The following is a 20,727-nucleotide window of genomic DNA, read 5'->3' as shown; positions in this document are numbered from 1 at the left end:
GCTCCACTCGCTCCAAACGGTTGGAGACGCTAAATGAGCACGAACTGGAGGATGAAGAGCAGCATTTCTTGAGTACGTTTTCTTTCCTGGCTAACGATTGCACTTATGCTGCACATTTGTTTACTCCTGCTTCGGGGGAAGACTTTTTATTTGAGTTTATTTATTTGTTCGCTCCTGTCACACCGGGTAGACGTCATCCTCACCGGAGCCGCTCGGTGTTACTTACATTTTCCCTCAGAAGACATGCTGCTTTAGAAAAGGAAAAAACGCGTCTCGTTACCGAATAACAACGCGACCTAGAACATGAGACTGAATGGGGAGTGATCGTCTGAGGAGATCCCTTATCAACAATAAACACCTTCGCGTAAACTTACTTCAAGTCTCCGTCGTTACGCCGTCGGTTATACTCAAGATGAGTGAACGTTTACACAGAACCGGCGTGGATATCTGCTAAACTTGGTGAATATGTGAGACATATGAATATGTGTAGTCGCAGGGCTCCACCTTGGAGACGAAGGTGGTCGCGTTTCTCTGCTTGACAGCTCAGAACGAAAAACGCTTTGTTTGTTCAGACTCCGCGAGTGGACGTCGCTGTCCAGGGTGCTGAATTTCATCAGGACCGGGTCAGAAATAAAGGAGGGAAAGTGACGGATCGGAGAGACTCTCATGCGTGCCGTGAATACATTTTGGCATTTTGGAGGAGCCAGGCAACTCATGTGATATTTTTTTCTGTCTCTTTTCTTCTAAAAACCATTGTGAAATCGGCAATGAAAAGTAACCCGCGAGCCGCGACATGATAATTGGAGAACATGTGAAATACGGACAGTTGAGTAACACTTCACCTTTGTATTCATTATGCTAATTCAGTGTCTTATTTCGCCTGTCGTGATGTGTGGATATCTTTGATCATCATCCGTGCATTTCAGAGGGCAGAGCGCACGAACGGTCGCAAAAATGGGACAATAATTGAGACAGATCGGGCGGTTTGTTGTTGTCTGTGCTTTGTGTGTAAGGAGTTCAACAGCCCTGTTTTTGAGACATGGCAGCGGCGATTGCCAGCGGTTTGATCCGCCAGAAGAGACAGGCACGGGAGCAGCATATAGACCGACCATCCACCAATAGAAGGAGAAAAAGCCCTAATAAGAATAAAGGGCTTTGCAATGGGAACCTGGTCGACATCTTCTCCAAAGTGCGAATCTTCGGCCTCAGGAAACGCAGACTACGACGACAAGGTGTGGGAAGTTCCGTACACGAACCATAATTGTGCACATAAGAAAGTCCAAATGATTAATATATTGATATATTACGCCCACATTTCATTTTCACATTCAGCTTTGACAAGGGACTTGTGGCGTTGGGCTGATGTTTACCTTGAGGAGAAAATAGCTTTTATGGTTTGTGTAGACGTGTGTTGTGTAATTTCTTTAACAGTTTTTTCCATCAGTCTGAAAATATGTGATTCTTAGGATTTTTTAACACATATTTTAGTCCTTAAATGTACAGTTAATAATAACAACACGTATTTAACTTAAATCTACGTAGGTCATACTTTACAAAGCATGTTCTCTTCCGTTTTAAAGGCCACATATATCAAAACTAGATATTATTTTTATACAAGCAAGCTGTTTATCAATTGTTTGAAATGTTGTGAGATTTGGCAAGTTCTCTCTCAGTCTTTGCTATACACTTGGGAGGTGTTGATGTTGAATTACTGGCACGTTTCATGAATGCAAGTAAAGCAGCAGGTGCCCAACGTGTTGCAGGAAAGAAAAATGCTATCACAACCATCAGTAAACAACATCCAGTGAAAGCTTATCTTAATAGAAATGCCACCAACTCCACATTCAGTTTAGGCAAGATTTAAATAAAACACAGGCTTGCCTGTACCTAAACAGCAATAGAAATCAAAAGTGAAACAGATAAGACATATAGAATTATTCATATCAATTTAAGTGCATTGTTTTTTTAATAAATAATTGTAAGCATATAACACATTTATATCCATTTTATATCAGTTTTATTTAAATTGTGCTCAAGGACACCACAGAAAATCAGAAGCAATTTCTCAGCAGACAAAATTAATTATATAAATTGACAGCCTCCAAACGACATATATCAAGTTATTATGGAATCATGAGTGTTACCTACTAATTTTTACAGCCAGAAAATATTGTTTGCAGACATTTTTTAAAGTAAAAACAAAGATTGTAGGCCAATAGAGAAGTTACAATCTTATAAAACTACCACAGAGATGGCGATTTGGCATACTGTACATCTTTGTACTTGTCAGAGATGTCCGAAGGGGAATCTTGCACATATAAGTAGCGAGTAAAAGATGTAGCTGTTGCCAGGAGAAAGGGAGAGTGATGAATTAGCCCCGCAACGTCTCGACTAACGTGCACCTGTGACGGCCATCTTATTACAGATGGCGAAGAGCTCATGTCCTCCCCTTACACTCCAACTTTTTTGAAACTGCTTCTTGCAAGTCCTGTAAGTCAAGCACAGCCACTTTGTCACTATTCACAATTACACACTGAGAGTCATTACAAAAAAGGGTGTCTTTAAGCATTTGCTGTTTAATATGGTGCTCACCGCTGGTTAGGCAGCCTCTTCTGAGTCCTGTTGCCTGTTGTGTTGTTGCCTGAGTTACTTTTGATGGAGCACCCCCTGGGATTTACCTCATTAATTTCCCATTGCAGCTAGATTTACAAAATCTTCAGTGAGCATTTTCACAGCCTTGAGGGCTCACCAGGGGCTCCGTGGAGCTGAGCGTTAGCCTGCCCACCCTCCTAGGCTCTCTCACATGTAAACCGTGTGCTCAGGAGGAATAATGGGTAGTTTGGTGGTGATTATTTAGTAGTGGTCACAGGAAGGACATGTTGAGCATGGCATTTGAGCTATTATTTGAGGCAGTGAGGTGCTACGCTCATCTCTGGTTTAACTCTTGAGTTCTGAAGTAAGTCTTGCCCATTTTAAATTCCTGAGAGTATAGAAAAGCTTTCTGTAGCAGTAAGGGCTGTGCAATTTAGGGAAAATTTCTAATTGCGATTTTTATCTATTTATTTATTTTTTGACATATTGCAAATTCGATTTAATTTTTGTAGTCAAGCTTCAGCTCAATAATTTGTATCATAGCATCTAGCAAAAATGCAGTAAGTGTTAGTCAAAAAAGGAACTGAAAAGATATTAACTTAAGTTAAAAATTTATTCAAATTTGTTTTTAAATATTTAGAAATTAAGCACCCATTTTTCTCTAGAGCAAACATTAAGCACAAATGAAATTACCTTACCTTTCTGTAAACACGTTGAACTCACATTTGGGAAATAGTGTAGCTTATTTTAATACAGAACACTCAGCAAACTACATTAACAAACAGCTGAAACAATCCTGAAATTGTACTTTGCTGTTGCTTGCTACTAGATTGATTGTCAAATACTTTCAATTGCCTTTTTAGCAAGACACTCCTCATATAGCTTCCTGTGGTGCTTTTTTAGGTGCTACAAATTAGGTTACAAATTACCTGTTTTTCTTTGGTGTCTGTGACTTTGAAACCAAAATATTCCCATATTACCCGTTTTACTTTAATAATAATTAGTCTGTTAATGCATCTGAAGCGGCAAATGCCATCATCCCACTCGTAAGCGCTTTCCTGTTTGTTTTATATATATATATATATATTGTAGGTGTTCTGCATAGATTGATTGCGCAATTCTGATTGGGCAAAACAAAAGTGTGCTCACTCAATTGGCTAGAAAGACAGATGGCAGTCATGCATTTGCTCTGGGTAGGGGAAATTAAATAATACATATATATTTCTTATCGCAGCCTCTTGCAATTAGCTAATTGCAACTTTTAGATTAATCGCACAGCTCTAGTTGCAGTATAGGAACATAAATCAGAAAAGACAATAGTTATGAAGAAACGTCTTCACATGTATTTTTAGTGTCCTTTAGTTTTGTCAAATGTTTGATATTTTTTCCTCCTTCATTTGGAGTGTATACTTAGCTTGTGGTGATAGATTTGGCCAACACAGCAGTCGAAAGCTTAAAACTGAGGAACAGTATTTATACTGTTTCATATTGACTTATTTGACTTTCTCGACTCCTGGGCAGAATTGTGTTATTGACAGGGTATTGGGTTTTCCAGATCATTACAGAGCTATATATGTCATGTTGCACTGATTCAGTGTGGTCATCATGCTGATATTAGTTACAGTTTTATAGATGTGTAAACAACAGTACTATGGTAGATTACTAGAAGAAAACATTTATTTTAGTATGTAATCTGGATTGCATTATCACGCTTTAGTTCTGTAATTATTATAATATATTTCATTTTAAAACACTCATAGTCAGAGTTAGCCTTTTGTTTATATTATATGATTGCAAATTATTCATTCAATGGCAGTTGATTAGCCACAGTTTATTGATTCTCCCTGTAACACTTTAGCCTAAGTAACTATGTACATAATTTAATATTGGATTATTACCTATCTGTTATTAAGATATTAACAGTTTATTAACAAATATAAAGTACAATCGTATTTTACATTGCTTGATTGACAGGGTATTGGGTTTTCCAGATCATTACAGAGCTAAATATGTCATGTTGCACCCCTTATCTTACCAAATGCATAAATCTAACTACTACCTTACTAACTATCAATAAGCACTTAATTATTAGTTTGAGCTAAAATTCTTAGTTAGGGGTTTGTTTATGGTTTGTTGATAGCATAAACTGTACATTAAAATATTGTGTGACCATTCTCATTCATGAATCTTTTTAAAATATTATGAAAACAAATTACTGTATAATGATAACAAAGGAAGAAATAAAAAAAAAATCATAATGTAATTTGTAATCTATATATTTGTATGAATATATAACATTTTTCTTTACTCATACATAGGCCAAAATAGAATGGAGAGTCAGTTTACAGAAGCTGAAAATGTGTTTGTGTGTAAGAGACCTTGGAGGGATAGCTCACCCAAAAATGAAAAATTACTCCCTATTTACTCTCCCTCAAGTGTTTCCAAACCTTTATGTGTTTCCCTTTTCAGTTAAAAACAAAAGTAGATATTTTGAAAAATGTTTAAAACTTGTATGATTGACTTCCATAATGGGGAAAACAAATACTATGGAAGTCAGTGCTTACAGGTTTCCAAGACATTTCAAAATATCTTCTTTTGTGAAGAAAAAAGAAAATCAAACAATATTGTGAAAAGTTAATAATGCGTGAATGATGACAGAATATCCAGTTTTGGGTGAACTATCACTTTAATATCTGAATATTATCATAAAAAGCTTTTACAGTATTGCCACAAAGTCTTGCTTTGGTTTATACGGTATCATTTGAATTTAAGTTGTCAGAATGGACACAGATTGTTGACTTTAAATGCCCAGTCAAAGCTGTCAGTTGTGAACAAAGTCGGGGCTAAAATGTGGATCATACAGTGTGACAGTTGTTGTTGCGCAGTATGTTTCAGCTTTTGCCTACAATCACATTGAGGTCATAGTGTACTGTCGGGAATGACTTTAGGCAAGCATCCAGTAGGTTTCTTAGAATGAAAGCTGATTGAGGCTCACAATAGATGAGTTATTGAAATTGATCAACTGTTGGTAGTTACTGCAGTTCATTTGGTTGTTGCATCCATAGGCACCTTCAGGTCATCCAAGTCTGATATATACAGCAATTGGCACGATTCTAATAAAATCAACAGTTTGTTAATGGCCTCAGAATATACAGTATGAGAGAAACAGCTCCAGACAGAAAGTCAGTCTCCTTCAAGCCAGTAAAAAGAATTGCATCTTTCATTTATCTAGAATCAGTTTGTGCAAAACAGAAATGTTTCCGCTTTGATTGCATCTCAAAGTGCTGCCATGTAGAACTTTTACTCCACAGGCCATTTTATGTCATATGGCCCTGAGAAAATAAACATTGTTGTGAAGCAATTGCGTACTAAAACACCCTGTGGCAAATTCAATTGATAAAAAAAGTTGGTGGAAGGTTGTGCATGTTTTTGTAAATCAAAATGTATAAGTAACCTTGTGTTCAAGATTCGCTAAAAGCATGTGGTGAACATTCCTGTGCAGAAGTCATTTAGAAGTCTTTAGGAGTTAAGTGACCAGAAATAACGTTGTTTTGCTGTACTTGTTGTCATTTGGTTCTACTGCATTTATCCACTGTGAAGGTCTGCTGCTTATTATACTGATAAATGATAAGTTTGACAATGATTCTTCACTGCAAGACATAGTTCAACACGCTGTTTGGAGGTTAGGTGTTGAGTCCAATTATAATGCTCAGTGGAATGGAAGACCACCAATGGAGACTAACTTTTAATCTCTTTCTATGCTAAGTCTTGTGAAAAACCCTGCATGCACTAAATTAGTCCTGACTGAAAGTGCATAGCACCTGCTTTAGTCTTGAGTGTAAGGTGATGCTTGTTCTCGACTGTGTAAATTACTGAGTTTGAAGTACAAAATGTCAGTAATTTTGCACATTTATTTCCACCATGTTCCATGAAGTGAGTATAGATGTGTAAATAGATAGGTATAGATTACACAATATATCAATTCAGCTCCGATATCGCAATGTACACATCTGGAATAGTCACACTGCATAGATATGCAATATGCATGTAATTTTTATATTTACATACAAAACCATAAAACATGCACGGTTTCACTTTTATCTTTTCTTTATTGCATTAATCTATGCTTGTAGTTTCTTTATTACATTTTATGCATGATTCAGTGCCCTACAGAAGCTTCCCATTCAATCAAAATTACCACTTTTGATTACACTTTAGGCACCAATTCTCATTATTGCTTATTAGCATGCAAGTTATTGAGATATTGGCTGCTTAAAACTACATAATCGGCATGATCTTATTCTACATCTAAGCCAATTCCTAAACTACCTTAACATCTATTAAGGAGCAAATTAGAATTTTATTGAAGTGAAAGTCATAAATAATAGTTTGCTAATAGCAAGAATTGAACCTTAAAATAAAGTGTGACTATTATCCTTTCCAAAATGCTACTCAACCATTTGGTGAAACTTTTTAGATGCAGTATATTGCAGTATATATCACAGAAAAATAAAATATCACAATGTCCAATTTTTCCAATATCGTGCAGTATAGATATTGTATAGTATAGATGTATAAATATATGTATTATGTGAAGTAGTGTATGGATCAAAGACAAAAATTCCATGTTGGTGTCTTCATCAAATAAGCTTACAAAGGTGATTTTATTTACGGTAATAATAATAATAAATAAATAAAAACATATGTAGTAGTGGGCTGCTTAAATTGTTATTTAAATTTCATAAAATATATGGTTAGAATATTCAAAGTAATTTTGGGATGGTGAGTTCCCAATTCCTAAAATAGCTTAATATCTAATAAAGAGCAAATTAGGAGTTTGTTGAAGCAAACGTCATAAATATTAGTTTTGTAATAGCGAGAATTAAACCTTAAAATAAAGAGTAATTATAAATCCTTTCCAAATTAGAACTATTTAATCACTTTGTGAAATTATTTAGATACAGTATGTATCGTAGAAAAATAAAATATCGCAATGTCCATATATTTTCAATATCGTGCAGCCCTAGTATAGATGTATAAATGTATGTATTTATGTGAAATAGCGAATGGGTCAAAGACTAAAATTCCATGTTGGTCTCTTCATCAAATGAGCTTACAAAGGTGATTTTACATACAAAAAAAAAAAAAAAACTAACATATTAAATGTAGTAGTGGACTACTTAAATTGTTCATACAAATATCATAAAACATATGGTTAAAATATTCAAAGTAATTTTGGGATGGTGAGTTCCCAATTCCTAAAATAGCTTAATATCTATTAAAGAGCAAAGTAAGAGTTTATTGAAGCAAAAGTCATAAATAATAGTTTTCCTATAGCGAGAATTAAACTCTGAAATAAAGTGTGATTATAAATCCTTTCCAAAATAGAGCTATTCAACCACTTTGTGAAATTGTTTAGATACAGTATATCATAGTATACATCACAGAAAAATAAAATATTGCAATGTCCAATTTTTCCAATATTGTGCAGCACTAGTATAGATGTAATGACAAAAATTCCATGTTGGTGTCTTCATCAAATAAATGCACAAAGGTGATTTTATATACAAAAAAGCAAATGAATTTTTTTTGCAGTGAACACATATTTATGCAAAAACTAAACACATTACTTATTTTGACATACTAAAATATACAAAACAATAAGTTATCATACTAAATTGGTTTATATTTTAAATAGTTCAAAATTTCCTTCTGAAAAATGGCTAAAGGGGGCAGCGTAGTGGCGCAGTGGGTATTGTTGTCGCCTCACAGCAAGAAGGTTGCTGCTTCAAGCCTTGATTGGGTCAGTTGGCATTTCTATGTGTAGTTTGCATGTTCTCCCCGTGTTGTCGTGGGTTTTCCTCCGGGTGCTCCAGTTTCCCCCACAGGTCCAAAGAGATGCACTACAGGTAAATTGGGTAAGCTAAATTGTTCATTATGTTTGTGTGTGAATTAGTGTGTATGGGTGTTTTCCAGTGATGGATTGCAGCTGGAAGGGCATTCAATGCGTAAAACACGTACTAGATAAGTTGGTGGTTCATTCATTGATAAAGGGACTTAGCCGAAAAGAAAATGAATGAATGAAAATTGCTAAAGGACAGCAGCAAAGGCAACATATAAAGGTTTTAAATAACAATGAATTAGTTTTTGGTGACTAAACAGTGATTCAATTCAATTGGGTATTTTAATATGTGACCAGTTGTTCTTTGTTTTAAATATGCCTGAGGGATTATTCAAACAAAAACTATCGTTACACTGAAGTCTTATGTAAACCATGGTAAAAAAGCAGTCTATTATACTCAAAAAATAAAGAAAAGTAACAGCAGCACAATAAATGAAAAACAATTAAAGCTACAGTATGTTACGCTTTTTTGTTTTTGTGCTTGAAAATCTTGTCTTTGACCCATATACGGTATACACGGTAAATATTACATGCCTTTCTCATCAAATCTGATAAGCTACAGCAATATGTGTGAAAGAGAGTGAGAATTTTCTAAAACCATTTATTCCAAGACGTAATAAAGCTGCCGTGCTTTCTCAGTCTTCCCTCTGTGCATGAACAGTGCAGGCGTGCTCATAAAAACTGGAAAAGCCCTTCTCCTGTTCCTGAAAATCTATAGTGGGTCAGTCACATGTGGTTAAGTCTGCAGCTGGTGCTGTGCGCAGTGAGACATGCACTCCATCCCTGTCTGTCTGATGATAGCTACCTCCACCTGTCTCTCCCTCTCCACCACACACACAACCAGGCACCTGCTGCTAACCTTTTATCAGCGTGAATGTTATGAACATCAATCATCTTTAAAAAATAGGCAGATTTATACAACTTTAAGACATCACAGTGATTGATACATCCAGCGTCTCAGTAGCTACGTTTTCATCCACCTATTTGTATGCATATTTTGGAGATGCACATAAAAACATATGTGCATAACTGAGTAGGATAAACTTTTTATTCGACAGGAAAAGATGCGCATAAACTATGATGGAAACACTTTTACTTAGCAAGTTCCAGTATGTGGATTAAAAATGGTCATGTGAGTTTGTTAGAAGAGATCATGTGATGATAAAAATGTGTGTTAATGGACAAACCAGCAGGCTGAGCACATTGTAAAACATCTGAAATGTTGTTTTGGTTATTCTAAAATGCTTTAATTGTTTCAATATTAGTGTTATTAAATTATTAATGACCTCCAGAATTGTCAAGTGTGTCTGTGCTGTGGTCTTACGCCTTAAAACGTCACCACGCCCTCATTACGTTTTGGCAGGTTCTTCTGAGGCACAAGTCATTTATTAAATAAGGAAAAGATTCACGCAGCTTCTCTTATCGCAGCAAATTCCGTTTTTACTGTTGATATTTGGCGCCAGTTAATCAGGAAGTGATGATTTTGTTCTTTTTGACTGCTTTATTCACACATCTTTTATGTGATATTCCAGTTTTGTGCATAAAGTTAATTCGCAATTTTGGATGGAAACATAGCTATTAAAGGGCACCTATGGTGAAAAATCTACTTTGCAAGCTGTTTGGACAGACATGTGTAGGTCATGTTTATAGACAATCATATTGGACCAATTAAAACAGTGGACCAATTGGAGCGGTTTTTAGATCGACCGCAACTTGACGTAGGAGTGCGGTCCCCCCGCCCACCAATATTAATTGACAGCCACAATCATATCCTCAGTTTGTTGTTTTATGTCTGCCATTTTCAGCGTCAGAGTAAAATTGATGTCACTGAAGGAACACCCTTGCTCTATTTTTAGATGTAAGGCTCATTGGGCTCAACACAAGATCAACATTCACCACATGATCGCTGTAATCGGCCACGATTCGGGACACTTCATATATATGCCGCGCCACAGAGCGCCATCTGAATATTTTTAATTTAAATAACATGTGATTGTGCCTGGTGTTCCGTGTAGTGGCTCTTAGCGGCACATCTGGTGCCTCAGTCAAAGTTAATTTAGTGTGCGTGGTTATTAGTGTCGATAACCCATCACGGAACTTTAAACTAGCAGTTGGCTGTAACAGTTGGCTGTAAAACTATTCAAAGACACATGATTTTGTACTTTGCTTGGTCTGTGTCCGAGTCGTACATGTATGGCTGAATGCTGGTTCTCTCACTCATGTTGTTTCTCTCTGTGTCTGCTTGTCTTTTGCCAAACAAAGAGCGGGGAAGCTCTTGGCTCCGCCCCCTTGTTACGTTGGGTGGGAAGTCGAAACTTATTTTCATGTGAAGCAACACGCCCCTAAAACAGTGACCTGTGTACACGCCCCCAAAATAACACTTTTGAACACATTATAATAAAATAAAATCGAACTGAAGCTAAACTGGCACACTCAGAAAAAACAATAATATTAATATTAAATATTAAAAAAGGGTTAAACTATGAGCCCTTTACAGCTTTTAGTAAAGGTAATTGTGAACTATATGATTAAAGGGAAAGTTAGATTTTATTTTTTGTGCCGTGCCAAACCTTTTTACAGCGCATCTGAAAAGTATTCATAGAGCTTCACTTTTTTCCACATTTTTCTTGTTACAGCCTTACTCTAAAATAGATTAAATTCATTTTTTTCCTTAAAATTTTACACACAATAGCCCATAATGACAATGTGAAAAAATATAATTTTTTAATTTGGCGCAAATTTATTAAAAATAAAAAAACCTGAAAAATTACATGTACATAAGTATTCAGAGCCTTTGCTGTGAAGCTCTAAATTGAGTTCAGGTACATTCTGTTTCCACTGATCATTCTTGAGATGTTTCAGCAGCTTAATTGGAGTTCACATGCGGTAAAGTCAGACGATTGGACATGATTTGAAAAGGCATACACCCGTCTAAAAAAAGGTCCCATCTGCTGCATAAAACATTTGCTGGAAAAGTTGTCGGTTCATTCCGCTGTGGCGACCCTGATTAATATAGGAACTAAGCCAAAAAGAAAATAAATGAATAAAATTATTATTTGTTTCACAAAAAAATTAAGCTGTAAGATATTTTGAAAATCAACTACATAGAAGCTCGTTGACCTTTATTGCATTCAGTTGAAGTCAGAATTATTAGCCCTGCTAAGTTATTAGCCCCCTAGTATATTTTCCCTTAATTTCAGTTTAAAAGAAATGAGACTTTTTTCAGCACATTTTTAAACAAAACATTTTACTTGATATTTTTCAAGATATTAGTATTCAGCTTAAAGTTGAATTTAAATGATTAAAAAGGTTAATTCGGAAAGTTAGAGTATAAGGCAAATCTTTGTAGCACAATGGTTTATTTTGAAGAAAAAAAAATATAGCTCAAGGTCGCTAATAATATTAACCTTAAAATGGGTTTTAAAAAGTTAAAAACTGCTTTTATTCTAGCCAAAAAAAAAAAAAAGACTTTCTTCAGAAGAAAAAACTTCCTTAGAACTAATTTGAAAAAGAAAAAAAATCACAGTGGGGCTTATAATTCTGACTTCAATTGTATATAGAAATAAATAACTTCAAAAACATTGTTTGTTTCACAGAAGAAAATAAAGCCATGCAGTTTCGGAATAACATGAAATAATTTTAAAGTAATTTTGCAATTTCCGAGATGTTACATTTGTGCACTTAATCGATTTACCTCTGCGCCATTTATTTAGATCGACTCAGCTAAAGTAGGCTTCACTATTACTTTTTCCAATTTGTAGAGATAGCATTTCATCTCACACCATTTGTGCTGCAGACTTATATAGAGTTATACATCACGTCGGATGGCTTGTTGAAGAGAGTTGTGCTATTACTTTTCTCAGATTTTTCCCAGGTGAATGTTGAAACAGCCCACCTCCCCACCCCAGCACATTTGCATTAAAGGAGAGAGATGAGACAACAATATCAGCTCTTTTTACTAAGACCTGTAAGACATCACCTAGCAACCACTCCGAACTGCCTATCAACATTGCAGGACCAAACAAAACACCCACATTGAATACTCGATCTACTAATCTGGCTATATTCAGGAGAGAACACACTCAAACTCTTAAAGTGGGAGAGAATTTATGAATGGACATGAAACAATGCAGTCGATGCTGGTAGGTCACATGATGGTGACAGGATGTGACATGTCAGAATTGCATTATAACTACTTCATACTTTATAGAACATGCAGTCTTTACTGGTTGTGAAGTTGAAGTTCAAATGTAATACTTACTGTAGAGTAGTCAGACAGTGTTGAATTTCAAATGCACTTCCAGTCTACAGTATCAGCACTGAAATTTTACTCATCGTTTATTCACCCTGAAGTGGTTCTAAACCTTTGAGTTTGTTTCTTCTGTTGAACACGAAGGAAAATATTGAGAAGAATGTTGGTCAATGATAGTCATTGACATCCACAAAAAAAAAAAAAAAACATACTGTTAAAATCAGCGGCTACCAGTTACCATCATTCTTCCAAATATCATCTTTTGTGGTCTAAACCGAAGGATCTCTGACTCTCTATTTTGATTGAGTTATTGCTTTAAAGTCCTTGTGAGTCAGACAGATAGTCATTTCTATCGACTGTACTGCAGTGTTGTAATGCATTTTTATGAATAGAGGGAGTAGTTTAGCGTTTCTCATCGTCTTCACACCTACAGCAGTTCCTTTGGCATCGGCTAACATGACTAAATGTAAATCTAAGTTAATGTTTTGAGAGGAATGGTCAAATACATTCTTCCCAAACTAACAAACTGATGTCATTATTACAGAAGGAATCCCATTCTAGAGGGAAAGCAAAGTTTCGGTTTTGATTAAAGATGTTAATTAACCTCAAGAAGAGCATTGAGCTGACAAAGTTAATTTAGTCAGTTTTGATTTCATGTCGACTTAAACAACCAAACACTGATTCCATCAAAAACAGAACAGCAACATAATAAAAGAATTCTTGACCATGTAGCACAGTTGGTCCACAACCTTTTTATCATTGCGGACTGGTCAACGCTTGAAAATTTTACCTTGGACCGGTGGGGTGGGGTGGGGTGGGGGATGGGTGGGGTGGGGGGTGGGTGGGAGGTGTTTGGGATTATCGGTGGTTCATGACAAGCAGAAAAAACATTACTTTCACTCTGATACAAGTTTTATTTAGAGAGAAAATTACAAAGCATTGTAGTGTTTGGGTGTTCAGTGTTTGTCTGAGATAATTAGTCTACTCAAATGTCTACATTTCATACAAGCTGAAGCTGATCTGTCAGATCTTGTCTCGTGACTTGCGGTGCACTCCTGGTAATCATTTCACTGTGTGCAAGCCCGCACCTCTATTGGAAATAACAAATTTGTGTAAACTCTAGAAAAGACACAACATGTGAATGACCCCTAAAAGGCTGCCGTCATTTGTGATCTCCAGCAGTTGACCTTAATGCAGAAACATGCTGGATTCACCTAATTTGTTGACGAATGTGTTGTGGATCCATTTTTTTGGCAGTTCGCGGGTCCTTCACTGGGCCTTTTCCCCTTCGCAAAGAAACTTTCCAAAGACGTCTGTTCTTACTCATTTTGCTGCTTGTGGGTTAAATTTGGGCACTCAAGTGACTGAGATGTAAGCGAGAGAATACGGTCATTTTTTAAAATAAAAGATTTTTTCAAAATAAAAGTTTGTTTAAACTCAGATAATAAATAAAATAAAAATAATTAATGAATTATTGTGTGGCCCGGTACCATTTGATCCACAGTCCGGTGACAGTCCGTGGCTCGGTGGGTGAGTACCACTGATGTAGCACATACTGTACCTGTCAACCCTCCAGTTTTTGCATGGACTCTCCTGTATTTTACCATTCTATCCCGCTATCATCCTGTTTAAGTATTTTCCAACATTTCAGTAAAAATAGCATGAGAGCTGATCTCAAATGCGATATAATTGAAAGCGCTGTTCAAGACAATTATCCTTTTGCTTTTTAGCTTGAACACATGTTGAAATTGATATAAAAAATCTATTAAATTAAAATTAACTAAATTTATGGGTCAATTGTCAACCTCCCAAAATCTGAATCAGTCAATTGATGTAATGGTTAGAGATGTTCTTGAATGATTTGTTCATTTTGAAGGAATCTTTTATGTGAGTCATTCATTCATCATGTGAAAAACAGAAGCCAATTATACACTGTATATTTAAAGCCGGAAAAATATTGATTTGTTCATTTCTTGAGTCCTATGTTTGAGTCGATTATTCTTCAAATGAAAGACAGATGCAAATCGTATATATTTAGAGCCAGAAAAAGATTTTATCTGTTTATTTCTTGATTCTTCGGTTTTGATTCATCTCTTTACATGTTGTCACGTGATAAACAAATGATTTAAAAACTAAAAGACTCAAAAGGTGAACTAATCATGGTTGTTTTTGGCTCAGACTCTATGCATTGGTTAAGCTTATATGGGACTGTCAGTGTGATGTGAACAAACGACTCAAATTTGAAGACATGCCAGAAGTGGTGAGCTGACATAATCATAGACAAAAGACCAGGTAAACAACGAAGGATTCTTTTCTCTTTCTTAGTAGCATTGCATTGTATAGTAGCATTCTACAGTATTTACAGGTATGACTTGTTTGCAGTGTGATCAATGTTTGAGCTAGTTGTAGAAGTGTTTGGAAGCATGAATTTTATTTTGGCAAACTGAACAAATTAAATGAAATGCCTCGAAAAAAGATTTGTTCATCTCGAAAAATGATTCGAACTTCCCATCACTAGTAATGGTGCTTACTGACAGATGTGCTCTGTATAAAGACATTGTTCCCAGATTAGCTTCTGTACATGCGATTTGAAGAGGAGTGATTGGGTTTGAAGAGGAGTGAGTGGTTGGATTTGGGTGTGTTTTAAAACAGACAAATACACTTAATAATATGTAAACTTGTCCGTGACATCACTGTTATCAAACAAAATCAAACTGCGAGATTCACTGCTCTTCACCAAATAACTATAGTAACTTTATTCGATATTTCAAGTTAATATAAAAGATTTTATAACTTGATTTAATTTATGTATATGCCATTGATTTTAGTAGGCTAAACATTTAATTTTATTTTTAATCTTTTCTAAATTTTACTATGTATTCTATCATTTGTAATGATTTCAACTATAGGCTTATATACAGTTAGAGTGCTCTGAATTAATACAGTAAATAAGGGAGTTAATGGGTAGGTCTGAGTTTTTCTTTTTTTTCTTTTTTCCTTTTATTTGGGGGTGGGGGATCCTATATTTTTACATCTCAATGTTGACAGGTATGATGTAGCAACACCCTTGCAATATGGTTGGTGATGAGTTTTGCATTGTCAAGCAGCACTCAAACCTTCATCAGAAATTGTACATTTCGATATTGCATATGTCAATTTTGGATAGAAATTGTAGCTGATGCCCATGTCTTTGATTAATTTAACATCTAAATAAATGCAGGGGAGCTCTTTGCTTTCTTTAAGCATTTCAAGATGCTGTCTCAGCAGTATCAAGTGTAGGTTGAGGCAGATATCATAAAGCACCACTGTGATTAGCATCCTTTGTATCTCTCCTTTCCTTTAAACTCATCCTCTCCGTCCTCCTTTTGTTCTCTTCTCTCGCCCTCTCTTTCTTGTTCTCTCTCCACCTTTGATGTGCCAGTTTCCTCAGCTCTGCCCCGGCCTAATGCAGGCAAATTCAGGGCAGCAGGCCAACAGTAAACAGCAGCACTGTACCTACATCAATATGACAAGGCAGTTATTTGTTTACCAGCCTGGAGTTAAGCACAGCAAGGCTGGTTAAGTGTATCGCAGGAGACCCTTATAGCCAAATGAGACTACGACACTTTGTGCTGTAAGAAATCCTCAGTTTTTCCCCTCTTGTCTCCTGAAATTGGTGTCACTCGCATCTATTTATGTGATTACCCCCAAGCAGTGTTTGCTAAAGCACAACACAGACTCCCTAGAGTTAGATGAACAAAGGTAGAGCGTTTCTTCACACTTTTTTCCACACTATAGATTTAAAACATGCACACACTACAAGTACAACCTTAAAGGGAAAGTTCACCCCAAAAGTAGACTTGCTTATTTAGTGGAAAAACGAATTAATAAAGATCGTTTGTGATCAATTAAATGCAGATCAAAAGCTGTCACTACTTTCAGAGGCATCAAAAAATAGTAATGACACTATATGTGGCTCTTGATGATACATTGAGGTTTAATGACGCAAAACAATCAATCTGTGCAAGAAATTAAACATTATTCATTAGAGTCTGGAGTGCAAGCTTCCTGTAGTTTAATGACGTCTGTCAGTGGTTAAGAATCTGTGAAAAGTCAGTCTTCCAGATTGAGATTGCTCACACGTGTAATCTTAAATAATTAAGTAGGTTGCAGCATCAAGGATAAGCAGAATTAAATACCCTTTTGATGAACAATGCATGTTTGTCCTTCCACTCGGTTGTAAAGATTGCCCACGTCATAGCACAACAGGAAACTTGCGATACAGACTATCAAGAAGGAGGTCAGGACTGCTTGCTGAGACTGCGGATGTTAAATTGTTTTTACAAACCAATTATTTTGCTTCATAAGACCTCGAGTCTTATGTTTTTTTCCCACATATGTTTTTATTTACTCTTAAAGTGCCAGCAGCTGTTTACTTGCATTTTATTAATAACCAAGTATCATTAGGGGTGTAACGGATCACGGTTATTCAGATCACAACCTACGGTTTGGAACAGTCGTGTCCCACAGATTAATAATTTTTTTTTACTAGTAGATTAATCCTAAATTTGTAAGGATCACAGAAAGAAATTGCCTCTTGCGTCATTCAAATCCCATGTATGAAAGCAATTAGGCGGTCCTGATGACGGAAGAAGTTGTGTTAGGTTATTTGGGATGTGGTGGGTTTCATTAAAGGTGTTTTCTGTGATTACTTGTTTAGCCTGCATTGATGCATTCAGTGTAAGCTGCATTATTAATCATTAAAAGAAAGTGGTCTCAATAACCACGCAACATAAACTATAAATGATGGTGATTTGCATATATGTTTATTAATTCTTCAAATCGCGGCGTTCAAATCTGTGTTTGAAAAATGCAAAAATTAAGAAAGAGATTTAGTTTTTAGTTTTTTGAGTTAGTTGTGAAGTTACTAACAGTTAAATAACACAGAATTGCTGGGATAACAGTTTATAGTTTAAAATTAAAACCATTTAACAACGCTCAAAAATGAAAGTTGTAGGCAGCAATTACATTATTTAACCAATAGGTGGCCATCAAAAATAAGCCATTGAATAATTCTTAAAATATGATCCATCAAGCAATGAAACAAGAAGTTTTTTTGAGCAAATAACGTAGTCATTTATTGAAAATGAGAATAGAAATAAATATGGGTTGTTCGATTTATAATGTTAGAATTTTATTATTTAGCGTTGTCAGCAACAGTAGTAACAGTGGATTTTTCACAGTACTGAATATTTAACTTTTTTTATTCAGCTGATTATTTCTATTGATTATTTTATTTTAAATAAAATTACAGGTTTTTAGTTCTGTTTGTTAAAACCAAAAGTGCCTTGCAGTACTGTTTTTGTAATAAATGGAAAGCAAATTACATTTGTCTCCTCTCCTTTTAGGCTGATCCAAAAAACGGTCTTGATTCGTGAATAAAAAATATTATATGATCCGAGCCGTTAGGTTTGTGATCTGTTACACCATTAAGTATCATGGTTTCCACCATGGATTAGTTCTTGAAAGATTCCTTCATAATTTACAGTAATCTCTATCACGTTGATGTCTAAATATTTAAGCTTGATACATTGTTATTGATTTGAATGCACAAAATTATTGTCAAACCTGCTTTAGCTAGTTTCCCAGTGCAGTTCTTCAGAAGACTTGGATTGGCATAATTTAGTGTGAATGCTTTGTGCAGCTTTTGAACGCTCCTCCACCACATGTCAACTGTATTTAGATGAGTTCCAACAGTGCAAACTGCTGTTCTGTGTCTTTTTGAATTAGCATCATCTAGCATGCACATATTCGGCATTCCCTTAGCGATAGTTCTGAGAAGGCACATCTTAGCGTAGCTGTAATACGTGTATGTGCGTATTAACTCTGAAGCAAAGTCAAAAGTGTTTTGATAGAACCTTGATTCAGTTGTTAATTTCTTTAGATCATCATATGACAAAGCAATCAAAGCAACTTCATCAGTCATTTACACATAAAAAGCACCTACAAGGGACATTTTCTAATACCCTCCCTTTTTGACTACCCCATGATGTCCTAAAATTCATTCAAAAACAAATCTGTGGGAGTTTGTGAATGGGAAATAAGAGGCATTTGTAATCATCGAACCAATTGCTTCTATTTAGCAATCAGATGACAGTGCTTCTCAAACTGATCATGTGAACAGCGAGATCACTTGCCTGATTACCCCGCTGATTTGTCTGATAAGCTGCCTGTTGATATCAAATTATAAATATATTTAAATGCTCTACTCTTCTGGTTCACAGCTAATGTAACAATATGCTTTTATTAACAGTATTGGGTATTGAGAATGTGATTCTGTATTAGCACTAGGAGGTTATTGCAGTATAAATCTTTATCATGCCCAGCTAAAGAGGGCGCTACTAAGTCTACTTCTGCAGAAGTCAATAAATGCACTGTAAAACTCAACAGTCAACTTTATCAAATGAAATGAGTGTAGTAACTCAAAATAAACTGAAAGTTAATTCTACTCATTTGAAAAGAGTTTTGAACTCAGTGTTGAAGGTAATGATTTAAATAAATATCCCATTCACTTTAACTTAAATGTAGTAAGTTCACAGTACTTATTTAGATTAGTTTAAGTCAAAAGGTTTGTAGCTATCGGTTTCTTCAAATGGTCTGAGTTGCCTTAACTTATTGGGTTTACAGTGCTCACTTAGTTTGAGTTCTCTTAATTTATTGGGTTTTACTATGCTTAAATTGCTTCATTTACTCAAGTGAATTACGTTCACAGTACTCACTAGGTTTAGTTTTTGAACTTAGATAGTTTGTTGCAATCAGTTTCCTCAAATGATGTGAGTTACCTTAAGTCTAGGACACCCATAAACCAGAGATTGTTTCTAAAGTTTACTTAAAGAAATACAGTAGTTTAAAATATTGTCATCTTTTACTCACCCTCATGTCAGTTCAACATTGTGGATCATATAAGATGTTCTAAGTGTTTTGTTTGATACAATATATGTCAATGGTTTCCAGTGTTACTTAGATGTTAGTACTCTTTAAAGGGTCATCTATTTTGTTCCTTAGAAAGTAAAACATATCTTCTAAATCTCTGTTCATAGCTAATACAACCTGTATATAATATTCATAGTACACCAATCTGTAAATATCACCATAGTTTTCTATAATTGCACTTTATAACTTATATCTATATCTTGCACTTGCTAATATTGCACTCCTGGTTAGACGTAAACTGCATTTCGTTACCTTGTACTTGTACATGTGAAATGACAATAAAGTTTAATTTAATTTAATTTAATTTAATTTAATTTAATTTAATTTAATTTAATTTAATTTAATTTAATTTAATTTAATTTAATATGGGTTGAATTGAAATTATATTTTATTTTGATATATTTTATTTGTTACGACTAAAATCAAATAAAATAAATAATCAAAATAGATCAAATCTGATAAAAAAAGTTTTACATGATAATATTTGCATTTATTGGTAGATTAAATACATTTCCTTCTAAATTGACTTGATATTATTGATTATTGACGTGTTTTCTGTCTTTCTCCACAGATCCCCAGCTCAAGGGTATAGTGACCAGGTTATATTGCAGGCAGGGATACTACTTGCAGATGAACCCAGATGGATCTCTTGATGGGACCAAGGATGACAGTAGTAATTCTTGTAAGTGCTCTCTAATTTCATCATATTGTAATTGCTCATAATAGATAATCAAAACATGGATGCAATTTTTGATGCATTTAAAAATTTCGCTGGGCAAAAAGCATAGCTAGACTATAATGTAAAGTGTAAACAAGTGTGCATTATTACCTTTACTGCACACACTTATAAAATCCATGTTACGGATTCATTTCCTGTAGTTATCACTGTTGCTGATATGGCAGTTGGCTGGTGCTTAGGGAGAAGTGTGTGTGCATGTGAGGTGATAACTCAGGAGGCAGTGGTGTATTATTAGCTTCTACTGGGCCTGCTTTTCAAATGCTTCAGGCC

At 35.2% G+C, this 20,727-nt stretch overlaps 1 protein-coding gene across 7 annotated transcripts in view; it reads left to right on the top strand.

The window, feature by feature from the left end:
• The window catches only part of fgf14 (fibroblast growth factor 14), a 216,248-nt gene that overhangs the window by 135,009 nt on the left and 60,512 nt on the right, over window positions 1–20,727 (top strand). For 6 of the 7 annotated variants that reach the window (XM_009304735.5, XM_073911835.1, XM_073911836.1 and 3 more), the window contains one exon: window positions 20,290–20,400. In XM_009304735.5, coding sequence (XP_009303010.1) covers window positions 20,290–20,400 — 111 coding nt within the window. Of the gene's footprint in view, window positions 1–1,039; window positions 1,233–20,289; window positions 20,401–20,727 lie in introns of those variants that run through there. The other variant, NM_001012382.1, reaches the window with a different exon arrangement.

The sequence above is a fragment of the Danio rerio genome, chromosome 9 (assembly GCF_049306965.1).
Source record: "Danio rerio strain Tuebingen ecotype United States chromosome 9, GRCz12tu, whole genome shotgun sequence".
Lineage (NCBI taxonomy): Eukaryota > Metazoa > Chordata > Actinopteri > Cypriniformes > Danionidae > Danio > Danio rerio.
The sequence above is the reverse complement of the archived record's forward strand: the minus strand, read 5'-3'. Positions and strand labels throughout refer to the sequence as shown.